At 42.5% G+C, this 27,411-nt stretch overlaps 1 protein-coding gene across 2 annotated transcripts in view; it reads left to right on the top strand.

The window, feature by feature from the left end:
- NEDD9 (neural precursor cell expressed, developmentally down-regulated 9) overlaps nucleotides 1-27,411 on the top strand; it is a 177,291-nt gene that overhangs the window by 50,952 nt on the left and 98,928 nt on the right. For both annotated transcript variants that reach the window (XM_027601733.2, XM_027601734.2), the window contains exon 2: nucleotides 14,590-14,775. In XM_027601733.2, coding sequence (XP_027457534.1) covers nucleotides 14,764-14,775 — 12 coding nt within the window. In that variant the 5' untranslated portion in view covers nucleotides 14,590-14,763. The remainder of the gene's footprint in view (nucleotides 1-14,589; nucleotides 14,776-27,411) is intronic.

Below are 27,411 nucleotides of genomic sequence, written 5' to 3'. Positions count from 1 at the left end.
GTAGAGAGCAACATCTTCTCCTTCTCCAAAGCCCTAGGAATGCTTTTCCTAGTCATTTTGTTGTGGAAATGAGCAGGAAACTGGCTCTGTTGAACATGAGACATGGGAAGGGGTTAATGGTGACCTGACAGCTTGCAGGACACTGGGTCCTGTCGTACATCGTAAGACTTTGCAAGACAGCAGCAAGAGGCTGTCACTTGGGAGGTGTTTAACTGCCTGGAGGCCTCCTTCTGTCACCCTTGACTCAGTCTTCTGTTTCAACTTAGAGCAGAGTTTCTAAACTGGGGCACTATTAACATTTGGAGCCAGATCTTTCTCTGTGTGAGAAACTGTCCTATGCCCCATGAGGCGGTTAGCATCATCCCTGGCCTCTGCCCACTGGATACAAGTAGTATCTCCCAGTTGTGACAATCAAAAATGTCTGCAGACATTGGCCTGTGTGCTCTGGGGGACATAATTGTCCTTGGTGAGTCAGTGATTGAGAGCACATGGCCCCTGCTGAGGAACACGCCTGTAAAGACACCCTATGCTCTTAGCTGACTTATTCCACTTTTATATTAGCCTGGAGCTGCTTTTCTGAAAATGTCTATGTATCATCTCGTCTTCCCAATAACACGATATCCTCCACTCCTGGGTTTGTTAGTAGGGCCTTAGCAGGTAGTAAAGCCACTTTGTTGGTAAATCTCCTTATTCTGAGTCCATCCAAAAGGGGTTACATGAGCCTCTGAAAATTGCTGCAAAACATATCCATCTCAAGGTCTACAAAGATTGCTTGAGCTCACCATCCCTTTTCTCTCTCTTAGGGTACAGCATACTAATATCTAGCAAGAGCTCAGTATTTGACAGCCTTGTCATATGCCTTATCTCATTTAATCCTCAAACAGAAAAAAATATAACTTCTATAAAATAACATATCCATTTTTACAGATGGGGAAATGAGGCTGGCAGTTAGTAAGTAACTTGCCCAAAACAATCCCAGTAGTAAATGGATTTGAACTCCAGCTTTTTGGCTGCTAATCTAAGACCCTTTCACTTCTACCAATGCCTTTTAACTTTAGTGTACACAAGAATCACCTGGAATGGGGGGGGATGGAGGCTGTGAACAATGCAGGTTCCCAGACCTCCCCCATACAGACTCAACAGATAGCTCTAGAACAGGCCCCAAGAATCAGGATTTTAAACAGGTGTTTCCAGTGATTCTAATGCAGGTGGTCTAAATCCTTGGCCTTCCCTGGAATCTTTGCCTACCCTGGCTAGATCATGAAAAGCCTGGATCAGCCCCCAAGTTGGATATCTGCATACTTTAGCTTTCAAATAGTCTGGGAAAACAAAGGGTATAGGACATCTCAGTATGATGTGTTTCCAGGAAAAAAGTGTTAGCAAACCATAAGAAGAATAATATTTGGAAGGCTCAGTTCTCATTAGAATTCAGCAAATGCTCCAGAAGATCTCCTGAGGTTCATATCTAGTGTAAGGGGGCAGGGGGAGAATGGCTGACACAGGTTAGAGTTTCAGACTCAAATTCCTCCCAGCTCCCTGGAGAGACCCAAAAGAAAACCTGCAGAGAAACATAAAACGCTGCTCATAGTGCCTGCCATTTGTTTGCAAGCAATTGTATGTCTGCCCTACAAACCTCAACTGGGTTCATGGTACTTTAAAATCACTCTCTGTGATGCAACCTACCCAGCTATGCCCCCACAATGGACATGGAGAAGTCGGTGCCTCTGAGTCATGACTTCAGTGGTCACTCTTCTCTGCTCAAACCATTGCTGTTGGTGCCTTTGGCTTTTCTTTGGTGAGCTGCAGCTTCGGGAAAGAGCCAGAGTCAGTTCCTCCACAGTAGCCCTGACTCTGGCACAGCTGTTTTCTTTAATTATTCTCCCATGAGCCCAGCTCTTCCAGAAAGCCAAACCCTATTCATCATGTGCCTCCAATCCTATGGATGATTCAGAAGACAGACAGACTGTCAACTTACCAAGAGCTCATAACCAGGAGGAGCAAGGTTCAGAGAAGACAGGCCTACTATTGGTGGAGTGTACACACCCTTTGTCCTTGGGAGGCGGGGTGCTGGGAAACGTGTTTTCTGTCGCTGTGTCATCGGTCATTGCATGTGTTGTAATCACAGAGCTGGCTGCACACGGAGACCTCATGTAACCTGAGGGCCAACATTCCAAGTGGTCTTCCCATGTGCAAGGTTTTCCTCTTTGACAGGGAAGGAACCTGAGCAGTATTCCATGAGCATGATCTGTGCCCTGGGAAGGGCAGCTTAAAAGCTGACTTACCTTTGAGGATAGCCTCCCTCTCTTTCTCTCTCAGGGGTCATGGCACCTGAGCCCGCCACCTTATCACTGGAAAGATGGTCTCTGCTCGGGGGAGGACGTGCTTCATCAGAACCACACTGCTGCACAGGTGAAGCAGTGTCATGAGGGTCCTCTCCCTTTTGTCCTAACTTCATGCTCACTGAGCGACCACCACCTTCCAGGCTTATCCTGACACCCGGAATCACACTCTGGTTCTTAGAAGATTTCCTGACTCAGTTTAATACAGGTCCCTCTGTAGGTATAAGCCATGAGAGTGGGCAGGCCAGATGGGAACATTTAGAAGATGAGCATAAATCCGTATTTTCTGTTAGAAACAGGAAGCCAAAGTCCTTCTGATGGCAGAGCAGTACACATACCCTGGTGTCTCATCTGTGGAATCTGGGGCAGCAGTGAAGGAGTGGATGATATCCATCTGTTAAGAACAGACATGGTGGCAAAGTCCCAAGGTGGATGCCATGCTTGGAACCTGGAGTCAGGGGCATCTGACCAGCTCTTGGAGGAAGGGGTGTTTGCTTGTCATTTCCTTGAGATGATGGGACAAATGGGCCTTTCCCACCTGTGCATTAAACCTTGGAGGCCAGAGCTTCCACTCCTGCAGGCCAGTCCGTGGGGACCAGCTTGAAGGATTTAGTGAAATAAAAACACAGGACACCCAGTTAAGGTTGAATTTCAGGTAACCAATGAATAATTCTGAGCACAGTTTGTAGTATATATTTTTGGTATATAAATTATTTGTTGTTTATCTGAAATTCAACTCTAACTAGATATCCTGTACTTTATCTGCCAACACTACCTGGGGCAGTCCCAAATAAACGTGTACATTCTTTTCTTCGGGCCCCATCATAGGTAATGAGGCTGAGAAACCCGCTCCTTTATGAACATCTATTTTAGAGGAAATAGCAAATTAAGGTTTCTATACCTCAGTGTGCATTTTGAGTCAGTTTTCTCTTTCTCTCTCAGACACAGTGACATTTTAAGCCTGTCCTCCATGACCAAACATGGAAGAATAGTAGACTTTATCCACAGGGAAGGAATTTCCTTCCTCCTTTTTCCCATTCCTATAATGTTTCAGAGTTTTGAGTTCCTCTCAACCGTCAATGGAAAGGCTATTGTTTAAGGTGGACGTAGCCAGAGATGGTGGAGATTCTAGGTCGGCCGTGATTCCTGACCTTGGAGGATAACGGGGAGTGATGAGGGAGGAAGCCACAAAACCACGATGCTATGGCCACAGCCGGGCCTGTCCCTAAGTGTCAGAGGATTTGTTTTGTTTTTTTTTCTTTCTTTTTTTTCTTTTTCTTTTTCTTTTTTTTTCTTTTTTTTTTGCTCTAAGGAAAACAGTTCCAAATATTTTCTTTACTAAATAAGAATAACCAGCTAAGAGTCTGATGAAATAAAGGTTTGTCTCTGTTGATAGCCATTGACTGTCTTCCCTCTCTCCCTCCTCCACCTCCTCTCTCTTTCTTCTGTATAGTTGACAATACCTAGTATAGCATTTTTTTTGAAAACTTGTAAGAAGTATGCAGTTAAAGTGTTCTTCCTACTTCCATCTCCCACCTAAGCTGCCCACTTCCCTGCACTCCTGCCACACACACATCCATACGCACAAGTAAACCACTGGCATTAACCTATTCCTTCTCTTTCCACAGTTTTTTCAATGTGTACACACATGGGTAAATTTGAAGAGATGTCATCATCCCCCAAATGATAACCTGTGAAACCCACTGGTCTGCACCTTGCTTTTTTCACTCACCATCATATTGTAGAGCTCTTTCCACGCATAAACACCTTGTGCATTTTCTTACGTCATAATACCCCAATTGTGTAGGTTCACATAATTTACTCAACCATTTCTACATCAACACAAATTTGGATTGTTTCGGATATTTTGCTCTTACCGACAATGCTTTACCAAGTACGCTTGTCCTAGGTCTTTTTGCACCCGTGCAAGGATATCTGTATACATTTTTTTGTACAAGTGTACCTGCAGCATAAATTCCTGCAAATGGCATTGTTGGGAATAGATATAGACCCGTGTAACCCTGATAGATTCAGACAAGTTGACTGTCATAAGTATGGCGCTAACCACACTCCACCAATAAGAGCGTGGCAGTCACCGTTGCCACCAGCGGCTGAGGCTTTCCTGGGATAAGGAAGGGGTGAGAGAGTATGAGTGGGTTCCCCCACTGCACTGCCCATGGCTGTTATCATCGAAATTCTTGAACTTCAGTTTTTTTTAAAAAAAAAATTTATTTATTTGAGAGAGAGTGTGTGCATAAGTTGGGGGGAAGGGGCAGAGGGAGAGGGAGAAGCAGGTTCTCCACTGATCAGGGAGCCCGACATGGGGGCTCGATTTCAGGATCCCAAGATCATGACCTGAGCCACCCAGGCACCCCTTGAGTTTTTATTATACAACCCAAGGAGGGAATATTTTTATTTTATTTTAACAGAATAAATGGGGACTTTTTGGCTGCAAGGATTAAAATACAGGTCATCTCCAGCATGGTGTGGGGTGGCAGGGGCTAGTGGGAGAGGAAGGGAGGTGGTCATTGTAAGGACAAGGCTAGCGCTCAATGCCAGAGGCAGAAATGCAGCCATGCTTCCAAGTGCACACTTGGAGAGGGGCTGTGTGAGTGACTCAGTGTGTGTGTGTGAGTGTGTGTGTGTGTGTGGCCTCTGCTACAACCACAGATAAAATGGCTTATCACCACCACTTTAATACTGTAACAGAAAAGATTATAAAAAATAGAGCAAAAACAAAATACATTCTATATGCCCAATAAGTCTCTCATTTAAATCACCTCAGTGGTTTCTGAGGTTATCCCATCACTGGGTCAGAAATAAACTGGGTATGAGCTGGGCAAATTCTCACCTCTGCCTCAGCTTCTATTCATCAAACAGTTTCCTAAAAACTGGGTTATCAAAGAAGATCTTTAGAGTAAAACAAACAAAAAAATTTTTGACATTTTTTATAACAATTGAGAGTATCAACAAACAAACAAACAAACAAAAATAACCAGATTTCAGGGCTGGCCTATAAAGCATATTTCAAAGTCATGTGTAATGTCACTTAAGAAAAGTGAGCTGTTTCTTTTTTCAACCTAAAGATAAAATGGCCAGGGAGAAAGCAGCCAAGTCTCTGAGTAATCTTACTGAAGGTTCAATTTTCTAAGTATGACCTTATGCTAGCAACAGCTCCTAAGTAACAAGAAAACAAGCCAAGCTAGGAAGTCCTGCTTTTATGAGACAAAACCTCCAAGACAGCAAAGTCTGAAGGCTAATTCTAGTTACATAATGTTGATGAGTCATCGATGTCATCAGATATTACAGACAAGCAGACAGTTACCCTCACTCTCCCTACGTTTTCAAAGCACGTAGGCTCTCGTGGACTCGTCCATCCCACACTTTCCTTTCACTCTCCCTTCCTTCCTTACTTCCATTTTTTTTTCTTTTCTTTCATTCTGTGCTGTATTAGTCAGGGTCCTCCATAGAAACAGAAGTAATAGCATGGATATATATGTGTATATATATATATATGTAGATATATATATATATGATTTATTATAAGGAAGTGGCTCATATAAATATGGAGATGGGCAAGTCCTAAAGTCTGTCATACTGCGCTGATTTATTGAAAAATACCACACATAAGGGGGTGCGCCTGGGTGGTTCAGTCGGTTAAGCAGCCAGCTCTCGATTTCGGCTCAGGCCATGATCTCAGGGTCCTGAGATCGAGCCCCTTGGAGTGCTCAGCGCGGAGTCAGGGCGGAGTCTGCTTGAGATTTTCTCTCTCCTCCCCCGCCCCTTCCCCCATTTGCACACATGCTCTCTCTCTCTCAAATAAATAAATACATCTTAAAAAAATATCGCACATAAATGAACCTGTACAGTTAAAACCCGTCTTGTTCAAGCATCAACTATATATATAACTGCTTACAGATTTTCTCCCCATTTGACATTCCCCACGCGAAACTGGAACCTAACGCGTCACATTAAATTCATCATTTTCTCACCAACTTAATTCTTAATTTTGTCTTTCTCAGAAGGATACTATCATCCACCCCATCTTCTCCTCTTTTATCTGCAAAACATTTATTATAAACACTTCCTCTCCCTCACCTTCTAGTTCCAATCAGATACTATACTTTATCCACCAACTTGCTAAGTAGCCACCTGCTCTCGTCTTCATCGTTTCTGTCATGGGCTTAGTCCAGACCCTCGAATTTCTCATCTGGATTCTGGCACAGCTTTGTAATCGATTTCTCGGCGTCTCCATGGCAGGCACCTTTCCAATTCATCCACTAGATTCAGTGTGATTTTTCTGACAAAGAAATGTGATCAAATTACTTCCCAGTCAAAACCTTTCAAAGTCTTCCCCGTTGCCTTGAGGGTAAAGTGGGATGAAAATGTCACTGGTCCAGCGGCGAGACAGTGAGTTAAGATGGGGGCAACTGAGATGTGGCCAGGTGGGGGAAAAAGGTGAGTAGGAGAGCTAAGGAGCTCAAAAGGACAAGACCCCATCACCGATGATATGTGGGCAGTGAGAATAAATGAAGCGCTGAGCAAAACCTCTCCATTTCTGACTTGGATGATTGAGTAAATCACTGTCACATTCCCCGAGACTGGGGACAGAGACCATTCTTTCTTCATGACAAGTTGCATTACCTGGGTGGGGCACCACGTCTGGGGAAGCCCGCCTTCAGGAAGCCTGAAGGTTTGGGTGGAGATGAGTCAGAGTCTGGTAAAGAAGAAGAAATAAAAATTAATACCAGATGGGGAATGAAGGCAGTTGAGAGTCCCTGTAAACAGTCAGCATCCAGGAACTCCACAGGAGTGGAAGGGGCAGCAAACAATGTCCTCTCTTCTGCTAAGAGATTGCTGAAAATTTGCTGGCAAAGACCAGGAAAAGAATCAGGGCCACAAGCTCAGCAAGACAATACCTCAACACAGAAGGGTTTTAAGGACTTACAACTTTGACTTCCACCCTCTCTTATTTCATGATTATTGCCATGCCCTTTTTCTTGGTCAGGGTTTTGGCTGTCGTTTGGAATATCTCGATGTTTGTAAAAAATCCTAAACATGGATGGCTTCGTTCCTATGCCCCCAGGGTGCATGTCTGGATGTGCACTTGGATGAACAGACAACCCTGCTCATCTCACTCTCTTAACTGAGTCCTACCCATTTCCAACAAAGGGAAGGCTTGTTTTGTAGATCTCTAAAACATACCTGAGAATTTCCAACTCACTTAAAAGCCAATCCTTTCCAGTGATCATTCTGAAAGAATCGAGGCCCGTTGAAAAGCTATACCCCAACAACAGTTAAACTGCTTCAACTGAGCCAAACCACCCAATTTGAATGTTTAGCTAAATTCAAGTGTGTCCGATGCATTAGGGTATTAAATCCCCTACAAATTCAGATCACTGGTATTTATTTATTGCTTTTACACAAATGGAAAAATATATATACCATAACGAAAAAGAAGTTTCATAGGTAACCTGGTTAGAATCTTGAATGGGGCCCAAGAAGAGGCTGAGGGACACAATCCTTCTGCCAAAGCACAGCGAAGAATTTGACTTTTTGCTCTGCAAGCAGGTGGCTGATGGACTGTTTTATGAAGGGTTTAATTAACTCTGTCTTTCTTAGTTACCTACCAAAACAAATGGTGAAAATCCCAGTGTGGTAGAAGGCCTCTATTGGCTGGCAAGCAACATCTTAGCCAGGCTCCACAGCCCAGGGAAATACAATTCCCACGGAAAACAACTTAGTAAGCGTGTAAGTGTGTAGTTTCAAGAGGTCTCTATTCCAGGGGCTGTCGGTGGCCAGACAGTGGACAGCCAGTGTGTGCCGCTGAGTGCAGTGGTCCCAGGCCTAGAACTGCCCTTAGTGTGGAACCATAAAGGGGCACCCTGCTGGCTTTAACCCCTGTTTTGCCCCTCCTTCTCCTGCTCTCCTCCTCTGGGGGAGTATTGCCCAGCCCCTGATGAGGGTCTTTCTGACACCTTTGACCATAAATCTGATCTAGGTCAGGCTCCATTCCTTAAGACACGCCCCAGGTTGTGAAAGCGTAACATCTCTGATGTGCACAACCGATAAATGCTTAGCTTCTGGGCCTTCTAATTAAGTAGCACTGCAATTTCAGCATCCCCTCCAAGGCCTTAACTCAAAGTCACAGGGAAGTGGAAACATCACCAAGTGTGACAGGGTCAGAGACAGACTGAGAGATGGAGACTGAGAAAGAAAGACACTATTTTTGGTGAATAATGCCTTTACAGGTGTCCCACCAATTATATATCCAGGTAATAACCTATATGAGATATGGAATTGAGGACATGATTTTGTCTGACCCTCCATCTTCCACAGGATGAAACTGGGACTGAGAAATGGCTGAGTTAACCAAAGTCACATACCTGGGACTAGGACCCAGGTCTCCTGATTTCCAGGGCACTTTCTGCCATGACCATTGCCAGCTGCATATGGCAGACTGGGAGACAGAGAAGGTTGGAGAACCTGGTTTATCCTACTAGCTACCCAGATCCTTTCCCATCAAGGATCCCATTAGGGGTCCTTAAAAATAAGGATCAGATACCAACTAAAGAAATATCCAGGGAGAAATAAGAAAAATGTAGGCTCAGTGGTCCACTGGTCTCTGTGTAGGAAATGAAATGATTTGCCAGGAAACCAGGAACCTAGACAGACTATTCTGAGGAGGCCATAGAGCTGTGTTCCTCCACTGTGCTTATCCCATCCCACAGATAACTGTCCCACAAGCAGAAACCCTGCCGGTTTACCCACGCCTTGCTCAAGAGCACTGCCCCCTCTTAATCTGTGTTTGTGGATTCCACCCCACCCACCCCTTCCCTTAGAAAGAACTTCTATTTCTTTCCTATCACCAAGAATTCTCACAGACCTTCAGGGAGTCTCATTCAGTAAGGACTTACTGAGCACCTGCTGTGTACCAGGCACTGAGCTAGGTCCTGCGGAAACAAAGATGGAGCAGCCACAGTGATTATCCTCAAGAGCTCATCATCGGAAGGTCTCCGTTCATGTACAAGTACTCACTTGCACATGGTCTCAGAGCCCCAGGTGGATAGTAAGCATCTTTCTAAACCCCAAATTCCAACATATGGTGCCCCAAGAAAAATTGCTTTTCTAATTTGTGAATGTTTTATAGGAGCATCTTTAAAGGGCTTAAAAATTAAATTGCATTAGTCAGTCTTTTATCAAATCTCCTTCACAGAAAAAAAATTTTTATTAAATAGGGCTTTTTTGAGAAAATTTTGTGCAATATGTTCATCAAACCCATATGCTTTCACCTGTAAAATCTTATAATCATAGTCTATTGCAGTTAGAAAGGATCAGAGATATCACCTAAGACAGGAGATTTAAATTTTGTACTTTATTTTTTAAAGAGTGAAACGCATTTTTTTAAGCTAAATATTACCAAGAGTTCCAAATTGTAAAACTTTTAAAACTGGAACTGCTGTGGTCAAAGGAGAGGTGCGAAGCTCAGAACCACCCCCCCGCAACCTCCCTCTCCCATCTGCCACCTCTGCTCGCACAGATTTTGGAACTGCCCACCCCAAAAATGACAATCCAATGACTCCCGTGTCCCAAATGAGGAAAGTGAGATCCAGAGCGACTATGACTTCATTTTAGCTGATTACATCTTCAGTGGCCCTATTTCCAAATAAGGTCACATTCTGAAATACGGGGAGCTAGGACTTTAACATAAGAACTTGGAGGGGGCGGGGACACAATCCAACCCCTACCACTGCCTCTTGCCCTGCTTGGATGAGGTTCTTGGCTGAGCTAAGGAAGCTCCTGATACCAGGTTTGTAAGGGAGAAACGTGAGTCTATTGGACAACTCCTGGGAAGAAGTGAGGAGAGAGAAGAGAGGAATGTGAAGAGATGTCCCTGAGTAGGCATTGAGACCAGGTAGAGGGATACACTTGGGCACAGAGGAGACACTTCCTTTATTGTCACAAAGAGGCAGGAAGGAGAAAGGGATGAGTCTGGATGCTAAATGAATCCGCAGATGAGGAGGGAAGTCAAGGGAGTCCGTGTGAGGTGGCTCTAGCTTTGGTTCATGAAGGAAGAGGAGAGACTGCCTATTGGGGCTGACAGTGGAGTTGGGAAGTACGGCTCAGTAGAGGGGCTGGCACTAAAACCAGGGACTTAAGGAGAGTGGAGAAAGTCTGAAACAAGCCTGTGCATCATGGACAACAGCCAGCCGTGTCTAGAGTAGGCACCAATGCATCCTTACAGGAGATGATCTATTATTAGAACAGAAAAATGGGAAAATAGGAGAATGAGTGAACCAGTGGAACAGAGAGGGACTGCCTGACCGTAACAAGGGCCAAGATGGCACTAGTGACCATAAGTATATAGTGGCACCATCTGCAGGGTGTGTGGGTTTTCCAGCAATGCTCCACAGCTGGGTGATTGATGTAGAGAAAGTAAATAGTTGAGTGCATTCAGAGCTGGGCTTTGTCCGGGAGGGTGCATTAAAAGGACAAAGGCGCATGGAGGTTGAGGTTATTAGCAAGAGGAAGGTGAAGTGAGAAAGCTCAAGGACCCAAGTAGGCTAAGAAGAAGGTGGGCAGTGAGGAGGTTATGCTCATTTCTGCAGAACAGGCTTGTGCGCGTCCCTTGCTTTCTGTTGACCAGAGCACATGGCTATTGCTGCCTCCTGGAGAAACAGATGTTGCCAGATGTGGTGGCTAATGAGCTGCAAGCTGATGGCCTCCCCCAGCTAATCTTCCTCCTCTAGGGTGGCCCCAACTGGCCCCAGCTAGGCAATTCAGCAATCTGTGCCCAGTGCTGCCACAACTGTTAGAGTATGTCTTGGGGACACGCGTACCTCTATGAAAGGAAAAGGTCAATACCAACTGCATAGCTAGTGGGTTGATTCACACACACACATACACACACACTCAGATCAGTCTGCTAATCAGCGTTATTTTAAAATGCTGTATGGGCTAACCCTGTTGGTTTGGATTTTATTACTGTGACTCTTCCGAGACTGTAGATCTTCCCCTAGCTGCCATCTTTGAAATGAAAACTATAGCTATTATTATAAATAATAATGTTATTATTAGTATATATTTCTACTGATGTTAGTGGCAGTCAATTTGAAACTCCTAAGTTCCTAGAATCACTTCGGTATCGTCAGACACAAATCATGAGGAAAAAAAGAAAAAATTTGAGTAGTGTACTAGAATATTCCTAGCACAGAATGGTTAAAACTAAAAAGAAATACCAGACATTGTCAGGAGCTATGGGATGTATCAGGCCCTGCTGGTGAGAATATAAATTAATACAACCACTCTGGAAAACAATTTGGTATTTTCCAGTAAAGTTGAAAAAATGTGTATCTATCATCCAGCAAATTCCATTCTTAGGTATATGAACAACAGAAATGCATAAAGGTCTCCCTAGCAGGATCATTCATAATGGCCTCATCCTGGAAACAACTCACTTGTCGCTCGACATTAAAATGGGTAGATATCAATACAATGGAATACTATATGGCAATAAAAATTGTAAACTATAGCTGTTGGCAACAACATGGATGAATTTCACAGCATAATCCTGGGTGGAGGAACTTAACATAAAAGAATATATACTGTGTGATCTATTTATTCAGAGTTCAAAAACAGGGAAAAGCGACTCTAGTGTATAGGAATGCAGATGTAAGGGGTAAAGTATAAAGAAAGGCATGGAGGGGATTACCATAATAGTCAGGATAGTTGCCTTTAAGCAGGCTCACCCCTAACATTTCTGGGGTTAAATGGAGAACAGCTTATCATAATCATAGGCCTAAATATTTTAAAGTAAATTAAACTAACACTATATTAAATAAAAGATGTTTTATCCTCTTACCTCGACAAATATATCTTCATGGCAACCTGGAAGGCCAGTTTGGACCCTAGAATTCTTGGACTGCTTAGAGCTTCTGACTGGAATGTGTGACGCAAGAGGAGGAGGCCCCCAGACTCCCACCGTCTCTTCCCACCCTCTGCCCCATCCCATACCTCAAGGGCCTTTGTGTCCATGTATGTTCACCCACAGCTCCTACAAATATCTGCTCCTAGGCCACCCCGTGGGCAGGTGGACCTGAAGAAGAGGCCGGGGAAGATCTGGAAGTGGACTCAGAATCATCTGGACAGGGACTCCCAAGGTCCTGGTATTTGGTGCATGGTTTAGAAAGGGAGACATGGGTTCTAGGTGGACATGGCCTCTTGGCCTCAAGGACTCCTCTCCCCTTGGAAAGGGACATCAATGGAGGAAATCTAGAAGCCCAAAAGCACAAGACCCAACATAGGGCCCCCTGCATGGGACTCAAGGCAGTACTGCCTTTAAAGAAAGGGGATGTTTTTGGAAGGGCAGCTGAAAAACTTCTGGGGTCCTGGTAGTATGCTGTGCCTTCACCTGGAAGGCAATTTATGACAACTGATTCAGCTCTACATTTGTTTTTTCTATGTGTGTTATATATCACAATAAAGAATTAATGGGGCACCTAGGTGGCTCAGTCTTAGGTTAAGCATCTGCCTTCAGCTCAGATCATGATCCCAGGGTCCTGGGATCAAGTCCAGCATCGGGCTCCCTGCTCCATGGGGAGCCTGTTTCTCCCTCTGCCTCTGTCTCTCGCTGTCTTTGATGAATAAATAAATAAAATCTTTAAAAAAAGAATTAATGAAATCTATCATCTATCTATCTATCTATCTATCTATCTATCTATCTCCCATCTATCATTCCTAGTACCGTCGTTCATGGGATCCCCATAGACAAATCAGCTCTGAATGCTTTGCCTTTAAGCTCAGACACCTTGGGCAGTTAAAATGCCTCAAGGCATGAATACCTCATAGGGAAATGGACTGAATTCTGGAAATAGCAACTCTCACTGCTGGTTTTCTCCACCATGTAAGGCCCAGATACTTGGGGGAGCATGGACGGGTTCAGGCAGAGCAAATGAGTCATGGGCCCATGTCCTCCTGCCTATAACCACTGCAAGTGCCTCAGAGGAAAATCCCCTTCTCCCCATCTTGACCAAGATTTTAAATACTGTGTTTATCAAACTGAAATTACAGGAAGCTATTCCCATCCTAGCAGAAGTGAAAGGAGACCGACTCCCAATTGCCCTTTGGAAAGCGGTTCTAAGAAGACCTCTCTTCCCCATAAGGGCAGCTGGATAAATTTATCACACAGTTTGCTGAGCTTCTACTATGTGCCAGACACAATCCTTATTTTTCTGCTCCACGTTTTAAAACACCAATTTGGTTTTGATTTCTCATTCTTGTTAGGAAAAACACTTTCCTTTTACAAAGATTCAGATTCCCGGTTCATGAAGAGATGTCTGTGCAGCCCATGTGGTTTAAATATCAGGATTTTTCTAATATATATTTCAACAATGGTCCATAAGGATACACACACACACACACACACACACACCCCATCCCAAAACTGAATATAGCTGTGAGATCATGAAAGGGAAGTGAAAAGCTGGCCTGTACTAATCGACCAAAAGCCCAGTCCTGGTTTTTTTTTTTCCCCGAAAAATAAAATTCTGGGCTTTGCATCTAAGCTATTTAAAAGCCACACTGCCAAAGCACCAGTTTTCCTCATCTTAGGGAAACAAGAAAAGCATATGACTGCAGAGTGTCCTTCTCGAGCCGTTGATGAGAAGTAAATTCAGGCACATTTGGTGGCTTCAAAATGATAAGAGCAACAACATAAAAGGGGGATAAAGAAGCAGCGGGTGGAGGGGTGGAAAAACAAGTTAAATCAATGACAGTCAATGACAGGACTAAAATTGTAGACTGTAGATAATGAAGGATCGCTCACTTCTCCCATTCTGCCCCAATAAGAAGCACCTCGCAAATACCTACCCAACACTCAAGACCCCACCCAAAGTTTACCTTCTCCCTCCTTCTGTGACCTCCCCAGATCCACTTCATATTTAATCAGAGGACCTATAATAGTTTATGGAACTGTGTCTTTTTGGTTTGTCCTATTAGACTGTGGAGTCATTGAGGACAGGACCACATTTTCTGCATCTTTGCAATTCCAGGTCAGCGCAGGGTGAGGGTACCATAGATGCTGTCCCTGCTGGCATGATTGAATGAATGAATGAATGAATGAAAGATGGATTCCATTCATGGGACTATGGATTTGGCTTTTCCAGGTGCTCTGATGCCATCCTTAAGTGATAAAAAGTGTCTCAGCCTCTGTCAGTGTTCACCCACTTACACATTTTAAACTTCTTTTCAGATTCAAGAAGCTGTGAATTCCATAATGTCACACACTGGCCTGAGAAGATCGTGTATTCTTTAAGCCAAGTTATGAAAAGAAAGAAGCCGGTCAGCAGACTAAGACGGGAATTGTCTTTTTCAAGATTGAGAGCTCCCACATTCCTTGGCATAACAGAGAGAAGCACCTGGGAAAATGTGGGCAATGGTGAGTAGTGATGGGAAAAACGTCCATTTCATCCTTTTCTCTTTTGTCCGGCTCAACCCAGACTCATTCCTTTGAAACAATAAACCAAATGGCATTCAACCCTCACTCGGGATGGTAACTAATATTTGGAATTAAAAGGCTGATTCTGGGCCACCTGATTTTGCTCTGGTAGGTGAATCGTTTGAGATGGACACGCTGATGCTCACAGGAAATCCTCTTCCATTCAATCTCAGGGGAAGCAATCTTCCGGGATAAAGGTAGAATATTCCCCTTAGTATAATTAGTGCACAAGCAAGTCTGGAAGTTACACTCACCGAACTCTTCAGAAGCCGATCCCCTAGGTTAGATTAGCCAATTCCCTGGTGCCTCATTTCTCCATCTGCCAATCTGTATTAAACGGTTCCTTTTCCATTCAGCCGTTCCGCAAGAAAGTCAGCTTGGCCTGAGGTGGAGGTTAGGGTTAAAATGGTCCATTCTCCTATCTAACCAAGGCTTTCTAAAGGTTTTATGGAAGCTAAGTCAAAGAATTGATATGTAATGCATCTGTTAGTTGACTTGTAATGGAAGCAAGCGGCATGGGTGGTGTGGTGGCATTGGGGGGTCAGGCAGAGCTGGATTTATATCACTCTGATGCTTAGCAGTTGAGTAACCATGAGCCAGTTACTTGACTTTTTTTAGTCTTTGTCTCCGAATTTATAAAATGGAGACAGGGAGAGTGTCCTGAGGATGAAATGAAATGAGAAAATGCATATTTAAGTAACTTGTGCTCAAAAGAAGAAAGTATAAGTGGTGCCTGGGTGGCCCAGTGAGTTAAGCACCCAACTCTTGATTTTGGCTCAGGTGGTGATCTCAGCGTCATGAGATAGAGCCCCAAGTCGGGCTCTTGTGCTCAGTTTGGAGTCTGCTAAAGATTCTCTTCTTCCTCTACCCGCCCCCCTTGCTCTCTCTCTCCCTCTCAAATAAATAAATAAATCTTAAAAAAAAAAAAAGAAGAAGAAGAAAGGTTAATTCCCTTATATGCTGAGATCCATAATCTGTTGTCTGTAATCCCATGGAGAACAAACCATCAGTACAAATAAGAAAGAAACTGGACAGTCATGTCAATCCAAAAAGGGCCCAATATTTCATTTCTGGGAGAAAGGCTATAAGTTAAGCAAAATGACAAATGTTTTTTAAAACATTTCAATGACAAATAAAAGGATTTGCATGGAAGTCTTAAAAAACTAGATTGCTATATTACTGCAGTGTTTTAAAATAATGACCTCTTAAAAGTCCCCTAGTCCCCAGATCCCATGACAAAAATCTGTCACAGAACTGGACACTTTAGAAGCTTCAACCACACCAAATGACAGTAGTCCCCGCCTTACGGAGGGTTTCACTCTACACAGTTTCAGCTACCCGTGGTCAACTGTGTTCTGGAAGCAGATGATCCCCCTTCTGATGACACTCACCTAACCCTATGTCACAATGCCTGCGCCATTCACCTCACTGCATCTCACGTAAGCATTTGACCATCTCACACCATTACAAGAAGAAGGGTGAGCACAGGACACCAAGGTATTTTGGGAGTGAGAGAGACCACATTCACATAACTTTTATTACAGTATATTGTTATAATCATTCTATTGGATTCCTGTTTTTGTTAATCTCTTGTTGTGTGTAATTTATAAATCAAACTTTATCACAGGCATGTACGTATGAGAAAAAGCATAGTGCATATAGGGTGCAGTACTCTCTGCGATTTCCAGCATCCCCTGGGGGTCTTGGAATGTATGCTTCACAGATAAGGGAGGACTCCTGTAAGAATTCAAACTGGAGCATGTTACATTTATTTGTGATTCCTCAAGTCGCTCAGCATGAATGTTAATTTCTTAATGAAGAGTGAAACAGAAATAGTCTCTCCTCATTTATTTAGACCTACTCAGCCAGTTTCACTAAATTAAGACAAAAAGAAAGAAAAAAAAAAAACCAAAAAACCTTAGCATTCTCGAATGTAAGCCAATATTTCATTCCATTTGAGTCCCTGCAATGAACATTAGCACTGTGGTATTTCAAATACATGTTGATTCTCAACTTTCGGTATTCTGGATCTGAAAACCAGACAATTCTACCACCTGAAATCTTTCATTTACTTTAGAATCATCTATGTTCAGAGTCCAAGGGTCCTTGAGATCATTAATTCCATCACTTCTGTTTGGGTTTTTCTTTTTTTTTTTTTTTGTCATTATTGAACTGTATGTCAATATTACACACACACACGTACACACTTGTGTGTAACTTCATACTAGACTAAATAGAATGGAAAAAATTGGCCATTATCAGTATCACCTAACAGCAAAAAGGAACATTGGTTCTTTGTCATCAATGGTTTCTAGGGATACATCCCTCCTGCTGTCTGGGGGGCAGCGTGCTGGTTAAAGATCCAGACCTGAAGCAATGCTGCCTGATTTGAATCCCGGCCCTGACACTCACAAGTAGTAGGACCTTGAACAAGTTATTTAACCTCTCTGTGCCTCAGTTTCTTCATATATAAAATGGGGTGAGAAGAGCACCTCTTTGCAGGGGTTGTTGTGATGATGAAGCATGCAAATTGCTTATACTTGTGTTTGGCATATTCTAAACCCTCGATAGAGGCTTCCAGTGACACTCAGAGTCCTACAACACATAGGAAATAAAGTCTACATAGCTCAAAGAAATCACTCAAGGCAAAAGATGGAAGAAGCAGTATGTAAGAAAAGGCCGAGGGAGAGATTGAATCTTTAGGAATCTGGGTCAGGCTGGACTGTGTTGCTCTCCTGAGCCCCTGATGCTGTGATTGCCTGGTTTGGGGAGCCGCAATGAAGACACCGTGAGCTCAGGGCCAGAAACATCCTTTGGGGAAACCTGTGCTAACCTTATAAATACACTTAAAAGCAAGCCCTTTACCAAACAACTCAGCAAGTGATAGCAAGCCCCAAGCTACCTGTGCAAACATTAACATGGAGGGAAGGCGGAGAGTCCATGTGCACACCCGGAGGGCCATCATGAGCTGCAGAGAGGCTGGGCAGTGGGCAGCCTCCCTTTGCGATTCTGTAGGAATCAGTGGTATGTTGGAGGCAGCTAATTCCAGCTCCCCAGAGCTGACTGTGCTCGTCCTTCCCAGTGAGTTCACGTAGGTAACTCAACAGTGGCCATGGTAGAGGTATTTACACCACAGAAATTGGCAGACAATTCAGGGTTGTTTCATTTGGCTTTACTGTCAGAGAGCTGGTAGGTAATTTCCCAATGCATCACTGATGATGGGGCTGGCTCAGAAAAATAAGAACGCTGAAAAAAAAATCTTTTAAACTGCAAAAACCTTTTCTTTGGCATTCTTTCCTCCTCCCCTTTATACTCAGGCAGGAAGCTGGCAGATGGACATGGTCTGTGATGGTTTATCTCAAGAAAGAGCATCCAACCGGACTCTTGCTTCACAAATGGCCAAAACGTGTTGACTGACAGGACTTGCAAATTGTGTCCTTTTTTTCCCCATTAGAGACAAGTTCACTGCAGGTCCAAAGTGGTCATCAAAGTGTATATTTACACCTGCCATAGGTTTGTGATGTCCTAAAAAGGGACATACAACAAAGTGAAGGAATTCACATGCTCTCTTCTCAGCCCTTAAACAAATATGACCTATTTTAGGGAATATGACAACTTTATGCCCTGAGAATTATTACCTTTCCTCAGTACACCTCATGGATAATTTAACTTGTTCAGCTTTCCAGGTTATTCCTAGAGAGTAAGGATGAAAGAATAGGGGCCGAAATGAAGAATACCTCTAAAGCTTCTTTTGTTAGTGTGCTGGGGCGGCCGTGACAGATACTGCAGGCTGATGGCTTAAACAACAGGCATTTACCTTCTCACAGTTCTAGAGGCTAGGAGGTCAAGATCAAGGTGTGTCAGCCAGTATGGTTTCCCCTGAGGCTTGCAGATGGTTGCCTTCTTACTGTGTCCTCACGTGCTCTTTGCTCTGTATGTGTCTGTGTCCTAATCTCTTCTTGATATTAGGACACCACTCAGACTGGCTTAGGGCCCACCCACGTGACCTCATCTTACCTTGAATGCTCTTTTAAAGGCCCTATATCTAAACCAACTCCTAACATTCTGAGATACTGTGGGTTAGGACTTGAGTGTATGGATTTGGAGGGGGACACAAATGAGCCCGTTACACCGCCCAAACATAACCATAATTTATCCACAAGGAAAATTCGATTTAACAACATCACAGGTCAAGTTCCCAGAGAAGCAGACTCTGGAGAGACGGAGATTGGTATGCAGGGGGTTACAGAAGGTGCTCTCAGGAATATCTACAAGCAACAAAGGCAGAAGGATGAGGCAGAAGGGGAGCTGGACTACAGTACATAGTTAAGGCCCATGCTGACCACATAGCCTTCTATGCATGGGGAAAGTTGTCTGGAATGGAAGTAAGGGCGCCAGGACTTTATACCCCTTTCCGGACCAGTCATTGTGTGTGTGTGTGTGTGGGGGGGGGGTATGACATGCATGAAGAGGCTCTCTTCAGCTGAGGACAATCTCAGGAGGACTCATTTGAGAGTGGCCCATCACCCAATCTTCAGAGATTGCTCAGTCTCAAATGGGGTCTCCTGTCAGTGCACTTCATGTCCACAGTATAAAGGGAGCAGAAGTTTTCCCAAGTGAATGAAAAGATTCATCTCTTCCTCAAAGATTCATCCTCCCCTTAAGAAATTTCTCATAATAGACTATGGACTCTGAGAAACAAACTGAGGGTTTTAGAGGGGAGGGGGGTGGGGGTATTACTGGGGTAGCCCGGTGATGGGTATTAAGGAGGGCACATACTGCACGGAGCACAGGATGTTATACGCAAACAATGAATCATGGAACACTACATCAAAAACTAATGATGTAATGTATGGTGACTAACATAACATAATAAAATTAAATTTAAAAAAAATTCTCATAATATCTCTCAGTAGATTAAAGGGTGACCCATTATGAACCCTAAAACATTTGGCCCAATTCTGGGTGCATAGAAAAAGCCCAGCAGAATAGTCAGGGAATGTGGCTTCGTGGGAAATGTATGCTGGTTGGAACCAAAGAGATCTGGGTTCAACTCTCTGCCTCAGTATTTACTAATATTTTTTACCCTCTCTGAACCTCCAACTTCTCTTCTGCAAAATGAGAATGATTGTGCCAACTTTGTTAGAGCACTGGAAAATTTTAAATAATATGTACTTAAGAGTGTCGGGCACAGGGGTGCCTGGGTGGTTCGGTCGTTAAGCCTTCGGCTCAGGTCATGATCCTGAGGTTCTGGGATCTAGCCCCGCATCACTCTGCAAGAAGCCTGCTTCTCCCTCTCCCACTCCCCCTGCTTGTGTTCCCTCTCTCTATATATCTCTCTCTGTCAAATAAATAAATAAAATCTTTAAAAAAAAAAAGAGTGTCGGGCACAATGCCTGACATAAAGAAGGCATTCAAAAAAGCATGAATTTCCTTAAATAGTTCATTGGTGGTAACTAATTGCAAACCAGAAATAGAGGTATGATCTCCTAACCTGAAGGAAAATGTTTTTCATATTCTGGTGTGTTCGGAATCACCAGCAAAGATTCTCAAAACAGATTCCTGGACCCCATTCACTGTGAATCTAAATCAGGAGATCTAAGGTGAAGACCAGGAATGCATAATTTTAGCAAGCCCCATGGGGGTTTCTGATATCCAGAGAATCTGGAGACCCCCTGCTTGAGGCTGTGGGTACCATCTCAACAGGAATGGGGTCCAGTGCTTAGATGCCTGGGGACATTTCCGCTGTCCTCATTGTCATTAGTTCTGTGGATGTAGGTATACACATACCATAGACTTCTCCCGTTGCATAAATACTATGCATTCCAACATGAAAACATGCATAAATTATGTCAGCTATAGAATCAAACCCATTCTCCTTTTCAAGATGTAGTTTTATTGAAGTATAAATCACGACTACAAGGCAATTTAGTGCAGACAGGAATTTTATTGGGGGATGCAGATCCCCTGAGCTTGTCTGGAAAATGGGAAGCATATTCAGAGATGAAGTGTCCTGCAGGTGTAAGAGCTGCTGGGCCTGCGAAGAAGCACCATCTGGACAGAGATTTAACTTTCTCATTGAAATGAAGGAAAATTGAGTTCCCCTGGATGGGATTGCTGAAGTCTTTCTGTGTCTGATTAGGGATCACAGAGCCCAGCTGCGCTGCAGAAATGTTACTGTTGAAAAGACACCTGACCGAGGTCCAGAAAGTAAACAGGAGTTGGAACGTGGAAAGTGACCCCTGAGCAGAGACAGGCTTTCACATCCTTACCAGATTTCCCCTGATCTAACGTGGGGCCATGTGGTTTCCCAGTGTCTTCTGTGGCTTTCTATTCCCACAGAAAGAGGCCTCGCTTATTCTAAAATATGAAACTTTAGGGGTTTCTTGAAAATGGTACTTTCACTCAGTAAAAATAAGTCAAGATGAAAACACTATCTGTGGGAATCCATTCGGAAAAAGGATTAAACTGAGAACATGAGAGAAACAGTCTATTTTTCCCCAAATGATCAGCAGCCACCCAGACCCGGTCCCAGTTTCCTTACAATAAAAAAAAAAAAAAAAAATCTAGAAGCAGCACAACGAAAGTATTACAATCACTGAGAAGTCCAAGGTGACTCTATACTCACCGTCTCTGTACTAACACCACAAGTACAGGAATCGGTGAGCTCTTTCTGTCGTTAGACTTATTCTGAGTTCTTAGAGATGAAGGGGGTCTCTGTCCTCATTTCCTCACATACTGCCTTTATTCTCTTTGAAAAAATATTCCTCTGGGTTTGACCAGGGCCTTGTAACACACATAGTCATCATTACACTAAAGGAACTGTGCATCCCCTAACCTTTAAGTATTACCCAGAGCCCCCTGCTCTTTCCCCTTGGCCCACTTAGAGAAGCGTCTTTGAGTACAACGTCCAATTAAACAGTGGGTTTACATCTAGTGCTTCTTTCTTGCATTCAAATCTCTTTCTGACTCAGCCTTATACTCTGCCATTTCTTAGAAACACAGACCTTTAGGGCTGGAAGAACGCATTAGTCAGGGTAACATTGCGGTGAGCTGCGGCAATGAGTAAGCCCTATAATATTGGCGTTGTAGCACAATACAGTTTCGTTCGCACTCCTGTGACAGTCATTGGCTCTCTCGGGCAGCTTTCCTCAGGCATCTGGGCTTCTTCCACTATGTGGCCCCACCATCTCAGGGTCCTTCCCTTCCAGCAGTGTAGATAAAAAGAGAGAAGGTACGGGACATTTAGGCAAGCAAGCCAGGAAAGTGGAGAATTGGTAAACCAGCATTCCACTGACCCAAAGAAGGCTGAGAAATGTTGACAAGTACAAAGATGCTAATAGTGTTTTTCTCAGAGAGTCCTTAGATGCCCCTTGCTTTCAGTCCCTTCAAGTGTTTTTCAGCTGAAGCAACTGAGACCCAGAGAACACCAGTTACACAGAGCTACAGTGACAGCTCAGTTCAATGCTGGCCAAAAGGCCTCTTGCCCATTCCTAGTAATTCCAATTAATGTATAAAAAGTCTCATAAGAGCTCAAGATACAGTTGAAGCATTGTTTCTAGAACTTTCTATCCAGGACTCCAGGGTGAGGAGGACTATGACCAACCTGCTCCAAACCCCACAATTCCGGTGTAGTCCTCTCAGTCTGAGAGCTGGACAGATGAAGGTTTTAAGGAGCAAGTCCCAGTAGCAAACCTTAATTACGGGAAATGCTTCTTGGCTCCTAAGGATATAAAATTACTTTGTGGAAAGTCAAGAAAAATAGAGACAGAATACCCTGTAATGCTTCATTCAGAGGCCAAAAGTCACCTATTAAGGCTTGCATATTGTGCTTGATTCTGTCAAGAGAGCTTATAGGGTGGAGATAGTTGATAAGGAGAGAAATTCTGGATGGTATCAGCCTGGTTTGCAACCATCACATTGGCTCATGGAAAACACGTCTTGAAAGATTGTCCTCCTCACCGTTGAGTTCAAATGTGAGAAGAAACAGAGACTTCCAGAAAATAAGAATAAGGAAATGGGTGCAGGCAAGGATGGTCTCCTTGACAGGTTGAGAACACTAGTGGAAAAAACTGTGTGGGAATCTGGATGAATCTTTGCCACACATTTGACCATCTAGATCAATGTCTACTGAAAACACAGTTACATACCTATTTTTTTTTTAATTCTGACTTTACCGTCACAAAGATTATATATCTGGATTTTTTGCCTGAATTTTCAAATTTTCACTCTGACACTGAATCATTAAAAGATGCATATTAGTTTTCTCAGTTTTAGGGAGGGAAAAGAAATAAAAATAATAATCTGTCACTTGACTGGAAATTAAGGTGCTGATTTAATCTAAACATTTCTTTATCACATAAAATCAAATAACAATAATAATAATAATAAGGGAATTTGGGGCACCTGGGTGGCTCAGTCAGTTAAACATCTGCCTCTTAATTTCGGCTCAGGTCATGATCTCAAGGTTGTGAGATCAAGACCCTCATCCAGCTCTGTGCTCAGCAGGGAGTCCGCTTGAGATTCTCTTCCTCTCCCTCTGCCCCCGCCCCCGCTCACATGCTCTCTCTTCTCTTTCTCTTTCAAACAAATAAATAAATCTTAAAAATAATAACAGAATTAGATTTTTAGAGTGAGTGCCAAATTATATTATTCATTCAACCAAAACACAATGGCATTTCCTAGATTTACAGATCAGGTATTAAAAATGGCGCAGAAGGTAATTACATGTGCCTTTAGTTTTTAATCTTTCTACCTCATTCTCAGTTTGTCATGCTCAGTGCTCCCCCTTCCAAAAAAATTTTCATCTTTGTGAGTTGGGGAATATATTGTGCCCAAGTTATTAACAGTCATATTGAAGACCTGAGACGAATGGATTTGCTGAATCACATGCTAGTTTATGGCAAATCTTGGACTCAAATCAATGGTCAGCATGGTGAGCAAGAGAGGCAGGCTGGTTAGGTATCTCCAAAAAACTTGGAAATAAGGCCACTCTCAGAGTTAAACTAGTAAAATGTATACAAACTAGTAAAACAGAATGGATATAATTAGCCAGTTGTAGAAGGAATCCAAGAAAACATCCATCTATATATAAAATAAAAGTGTGTGAAAGCATCTCAAACCTAAGCCCCACTGATCTGGGGGTACAGTAATGAGGAGAGTGTACATGTGATTATAAGTTAGTAAGCAGAAAACTAAGTGGCTGCATTATGCCCGTTTGGAGGAAGACTATGTGAATGAAAGGAGCTGATTGGCCAAAATTCAGTAAAAAGAACCAGAGGGTCATAGAGGCCCTCTGGATGGTACAGTCCATCAGCATGGAAGAATCTAAAGAAGACATGATCTTGGCACTGTTGGCCAAAGCATGATGGTTTCCTTGATGAGACAATCTCTGTTATGAGCAACAATCCTCAAGACATTGACAGTAACATTCTAAGGTCAAATGGTCTAGAATTTGATCTTAAAATGGTGAAATCCAAACCTTTTTTTCTGATTCTGTGGACATCAAGCAACCCTGAGATAATGTGGCTCCTCATGACAGAGCTGCCTCAATGCTTTCCAGTCTATCTGCCAGTTGTATTTACTATTTTAAATTACTTGTAATTGTGTCTGATGCTGTGAGCTGGTTCCACCTTAAGCATGCCAACAAAATCACTTTTATTAACCTGACGGACCTTAGACCATGATCTCTTCTTCAAGGTAAATACCACCTTATGGAGTGCACCTGGGCACAGTACTGTTACCTAGCAACAGCTTGGGCTTCACTCTGCACTTCTTGAACTGTAGTTGAACTGGCCCCATGCCATTCTGACTGAACCATATATAAAGTCAAGATCAGGATGTTCTAATCATATTACTGCCTTTAGTGATCTGAAAAACAATTGCTATACTGTAAGCCAGGAGCAGCCTGCAGAATAAAGGGATGGAAAGAACCTAAACCGTTTTAACAGGCTGTGTGCTGATTTTCAGTTGTATCTGGGACCCCGCCACAGACAGCTTCACCAAAGATACCAGGTAGTTGACAGAGTAATGTTTTCCAGGTTTTTTCACACCTTATCCAATTGCAGTAATTGTTAGGTGATAAATACGTTGACAGCTCATTACAAAATTCAGCTTCCAGAAGCTGAGAAGTTAGGTGGCACCTCTCACTTGCTGGGTGATAGGTTAGGATCTTACCCCTGTCCCTTCTCCACTCCCCACCCTACAATTCTGTCTGGAATCCTATGCACTCAAGGCATTAGATTTCATACAAAGCCTTTTGAAGTGAAAATAAATTCAGAAGGCTTTACTACAAAACCTCAGGAATATATAAAACTGCACATAGAGGGCGGGGATGAAGGGAATAAAGAATATGGCCTATGAACTTGAGAGCATTATCCCTAGTCTCTACAAGTTTTTTGATTAGTGTGTGTGCATGTGTGTCTGTCTGTCTGTCTGTCTCCTGGTTACCTAGGGAAGGGTTTCTATACTCTTGTGCCCTCACACTGGCTTGTCATACACATATAATCCTATGTTCATAGACATTAACTACTTGGGGTTTTTTTTAGCAACTTTATTGAGTATAATTGGCCTACAATAAACTACACATATTTAAAGTGAGAGTTCTGATAATGTTGACATATGTATACACCTATAAAACCATCACCACAACCAAGATAATGAACATATCCATGATTCCCAAAAGTTTTCTCATACTCCTTTATAATCCCACATTTTGCCCCTTCCAACTCCCATCCCATCCCCAGGAAACCATCAATCTGCTTTCTGCCATTATATGTTAGTTTACAATTCCTAGAAATGTATATAAATGAAACATACAGTATGTACCCCCTTTTTTTTTTCTCCTGGCTTCTTTTACCCAGCATAATTATTTTGATATTCATCCATGTTGTGGTGTGTATCAATAGTTCATCTCTTTTCACTGTTGCTGATTAGTATTCCTTTGTGTGAATGGACCACAGTGTGTTTATCCATTCACCTGTTGATAGTTACTTGTGTTATTCTGGGTTTGGAGCAATTAGAAATAAAGTACTATGAACATTTGCATAAAAGTTTTAGTACAGACATCTGCTTTCTTTTCTCTTGGATAAATTCCTAGGATGGACGGGTAGGTCATATGGTAGATGTATGCCTAACTTTCTAAGAAACTGACAAACTGTTTTCCAAAGTGGTTGTACCATTTTATGTGTCCATCAGTAGTACATGAGCATTCCAGTTCCTCCACATCCCTGCCAGCACTAAGTATGGTTGGATTTTTCTATTAATTTTAGCCATCCAAATAGGTGGACAGTGATATCTTCCCATGGCTTTATTTAGCATCTTTTCATGTGCTTATTCGACATCTGTAAGTCTTCTTTAATAAAATGACTATTCGTATATTTTGTCCATTCTTTTATTGGGTTGTTTTCTTATTATTGAGTGTTGAGAGTTTCTTATCTATTCTAGATACAATTACTTTGTCAGATGTATGTACTGTGAATATTTTCTTCCAGTCTCTAGCTTGACTTTTCATTCTAATAACATAGTCTTTGGAAGAGTAGACATTTTTAATTTTAGTGAAGTCCTATTTATTAATTTTTTCTTTTATGGATTATGCTTTTTAGTGTGATAGCTAAAAAATCTTTGCCTAATCCAAGGTCACATTTTCTCCTATATTTTCTTCTAAAAGTTTTACAGTTTTAGGTTTTACATTAATCTCTGACCCATTTTGAGTTCATATTTATATGATGGAAGGTATGGATTGAAGTTCATTATTTTATATATGGATATCCAATTGCACCAACACCATTTGTTGGAAGGAACATGTTTCCCCACTAAATTACCCTTACACCTTTGTCAAAAATCAGTTGTCCACATATGTTGTTTCTGTTCCCTTGATCTATCTTTAAGCCAATACCACACTGTCTTGATTTGCGTAGCTTTCTAGTAAGTCGAGTCTTCAAATTTTGTTCTTCTTTTATAAGATTTTTTTCTCTTTCTTAATTTTGTTTTGTTTTGCCTTTGCTATTTTAGGTCCTTTGTGTTTCCATATGAAGTTTAGAATCAATTTGTCAATTTCTACAAAAAAGCTTACTGAGATTTTGATTGGGATGGTGCTGAATCTATAAATCAATCTGCAGAGAACTGACATCTTACCAATATTGAGGGTTCTGATTCATGAACACATTCTATCTCTCCACTTACTTAGATCTTCTTTAATTTTCTTCAGCAATGTTTTATAGTTTTCAGTGCATAGAGAACTATAAACATTTCTCAGTCACAAACCATCAAGGAGGATGACCAGTTTATTCAAGATTGACAAGCTAAAGGCATTAGAGGCTTAAGCCCCAGTATTGTTTTACAGCAATACAATGCAGGAACTATAAAGAGGGGATGATAGTACCTATTTCCTAGAATTTTAAGCATTAGATGAGAGAGCACAGTATTCAATTTAATATAGCACAGGCTATCATTCAGATTGCCTGAGTTCAAATCCCAGCTCCACCACTTACAGCTGAGCAATCTTAGGGAATTCACAATCTCTCTAGAATTCAGCTTTTTGATCAGCAAAATGTAGAAAATACTAGTGCCTCCCTC

The sequence above is a fragment of the Zalophus californianus genome, chromosome 7 (assembly GCF_009762305.2).
Source record: "Zalophus californianus isolate mZalCal1 chromosome 7, mZalCal1.pri.v2, whole genome shotgun sequence".
NCBI classification, from domain to species: Eukaryota; Metazoa; Chordata; class Mammalia; order Carnivora; family Otariidae; genus Zalophus; species Zalophus californianus.
Note: the sequence above shows the minus strand (reverse complement) of the source record. Positions and strands in the feature narration are given on the sequence as shown.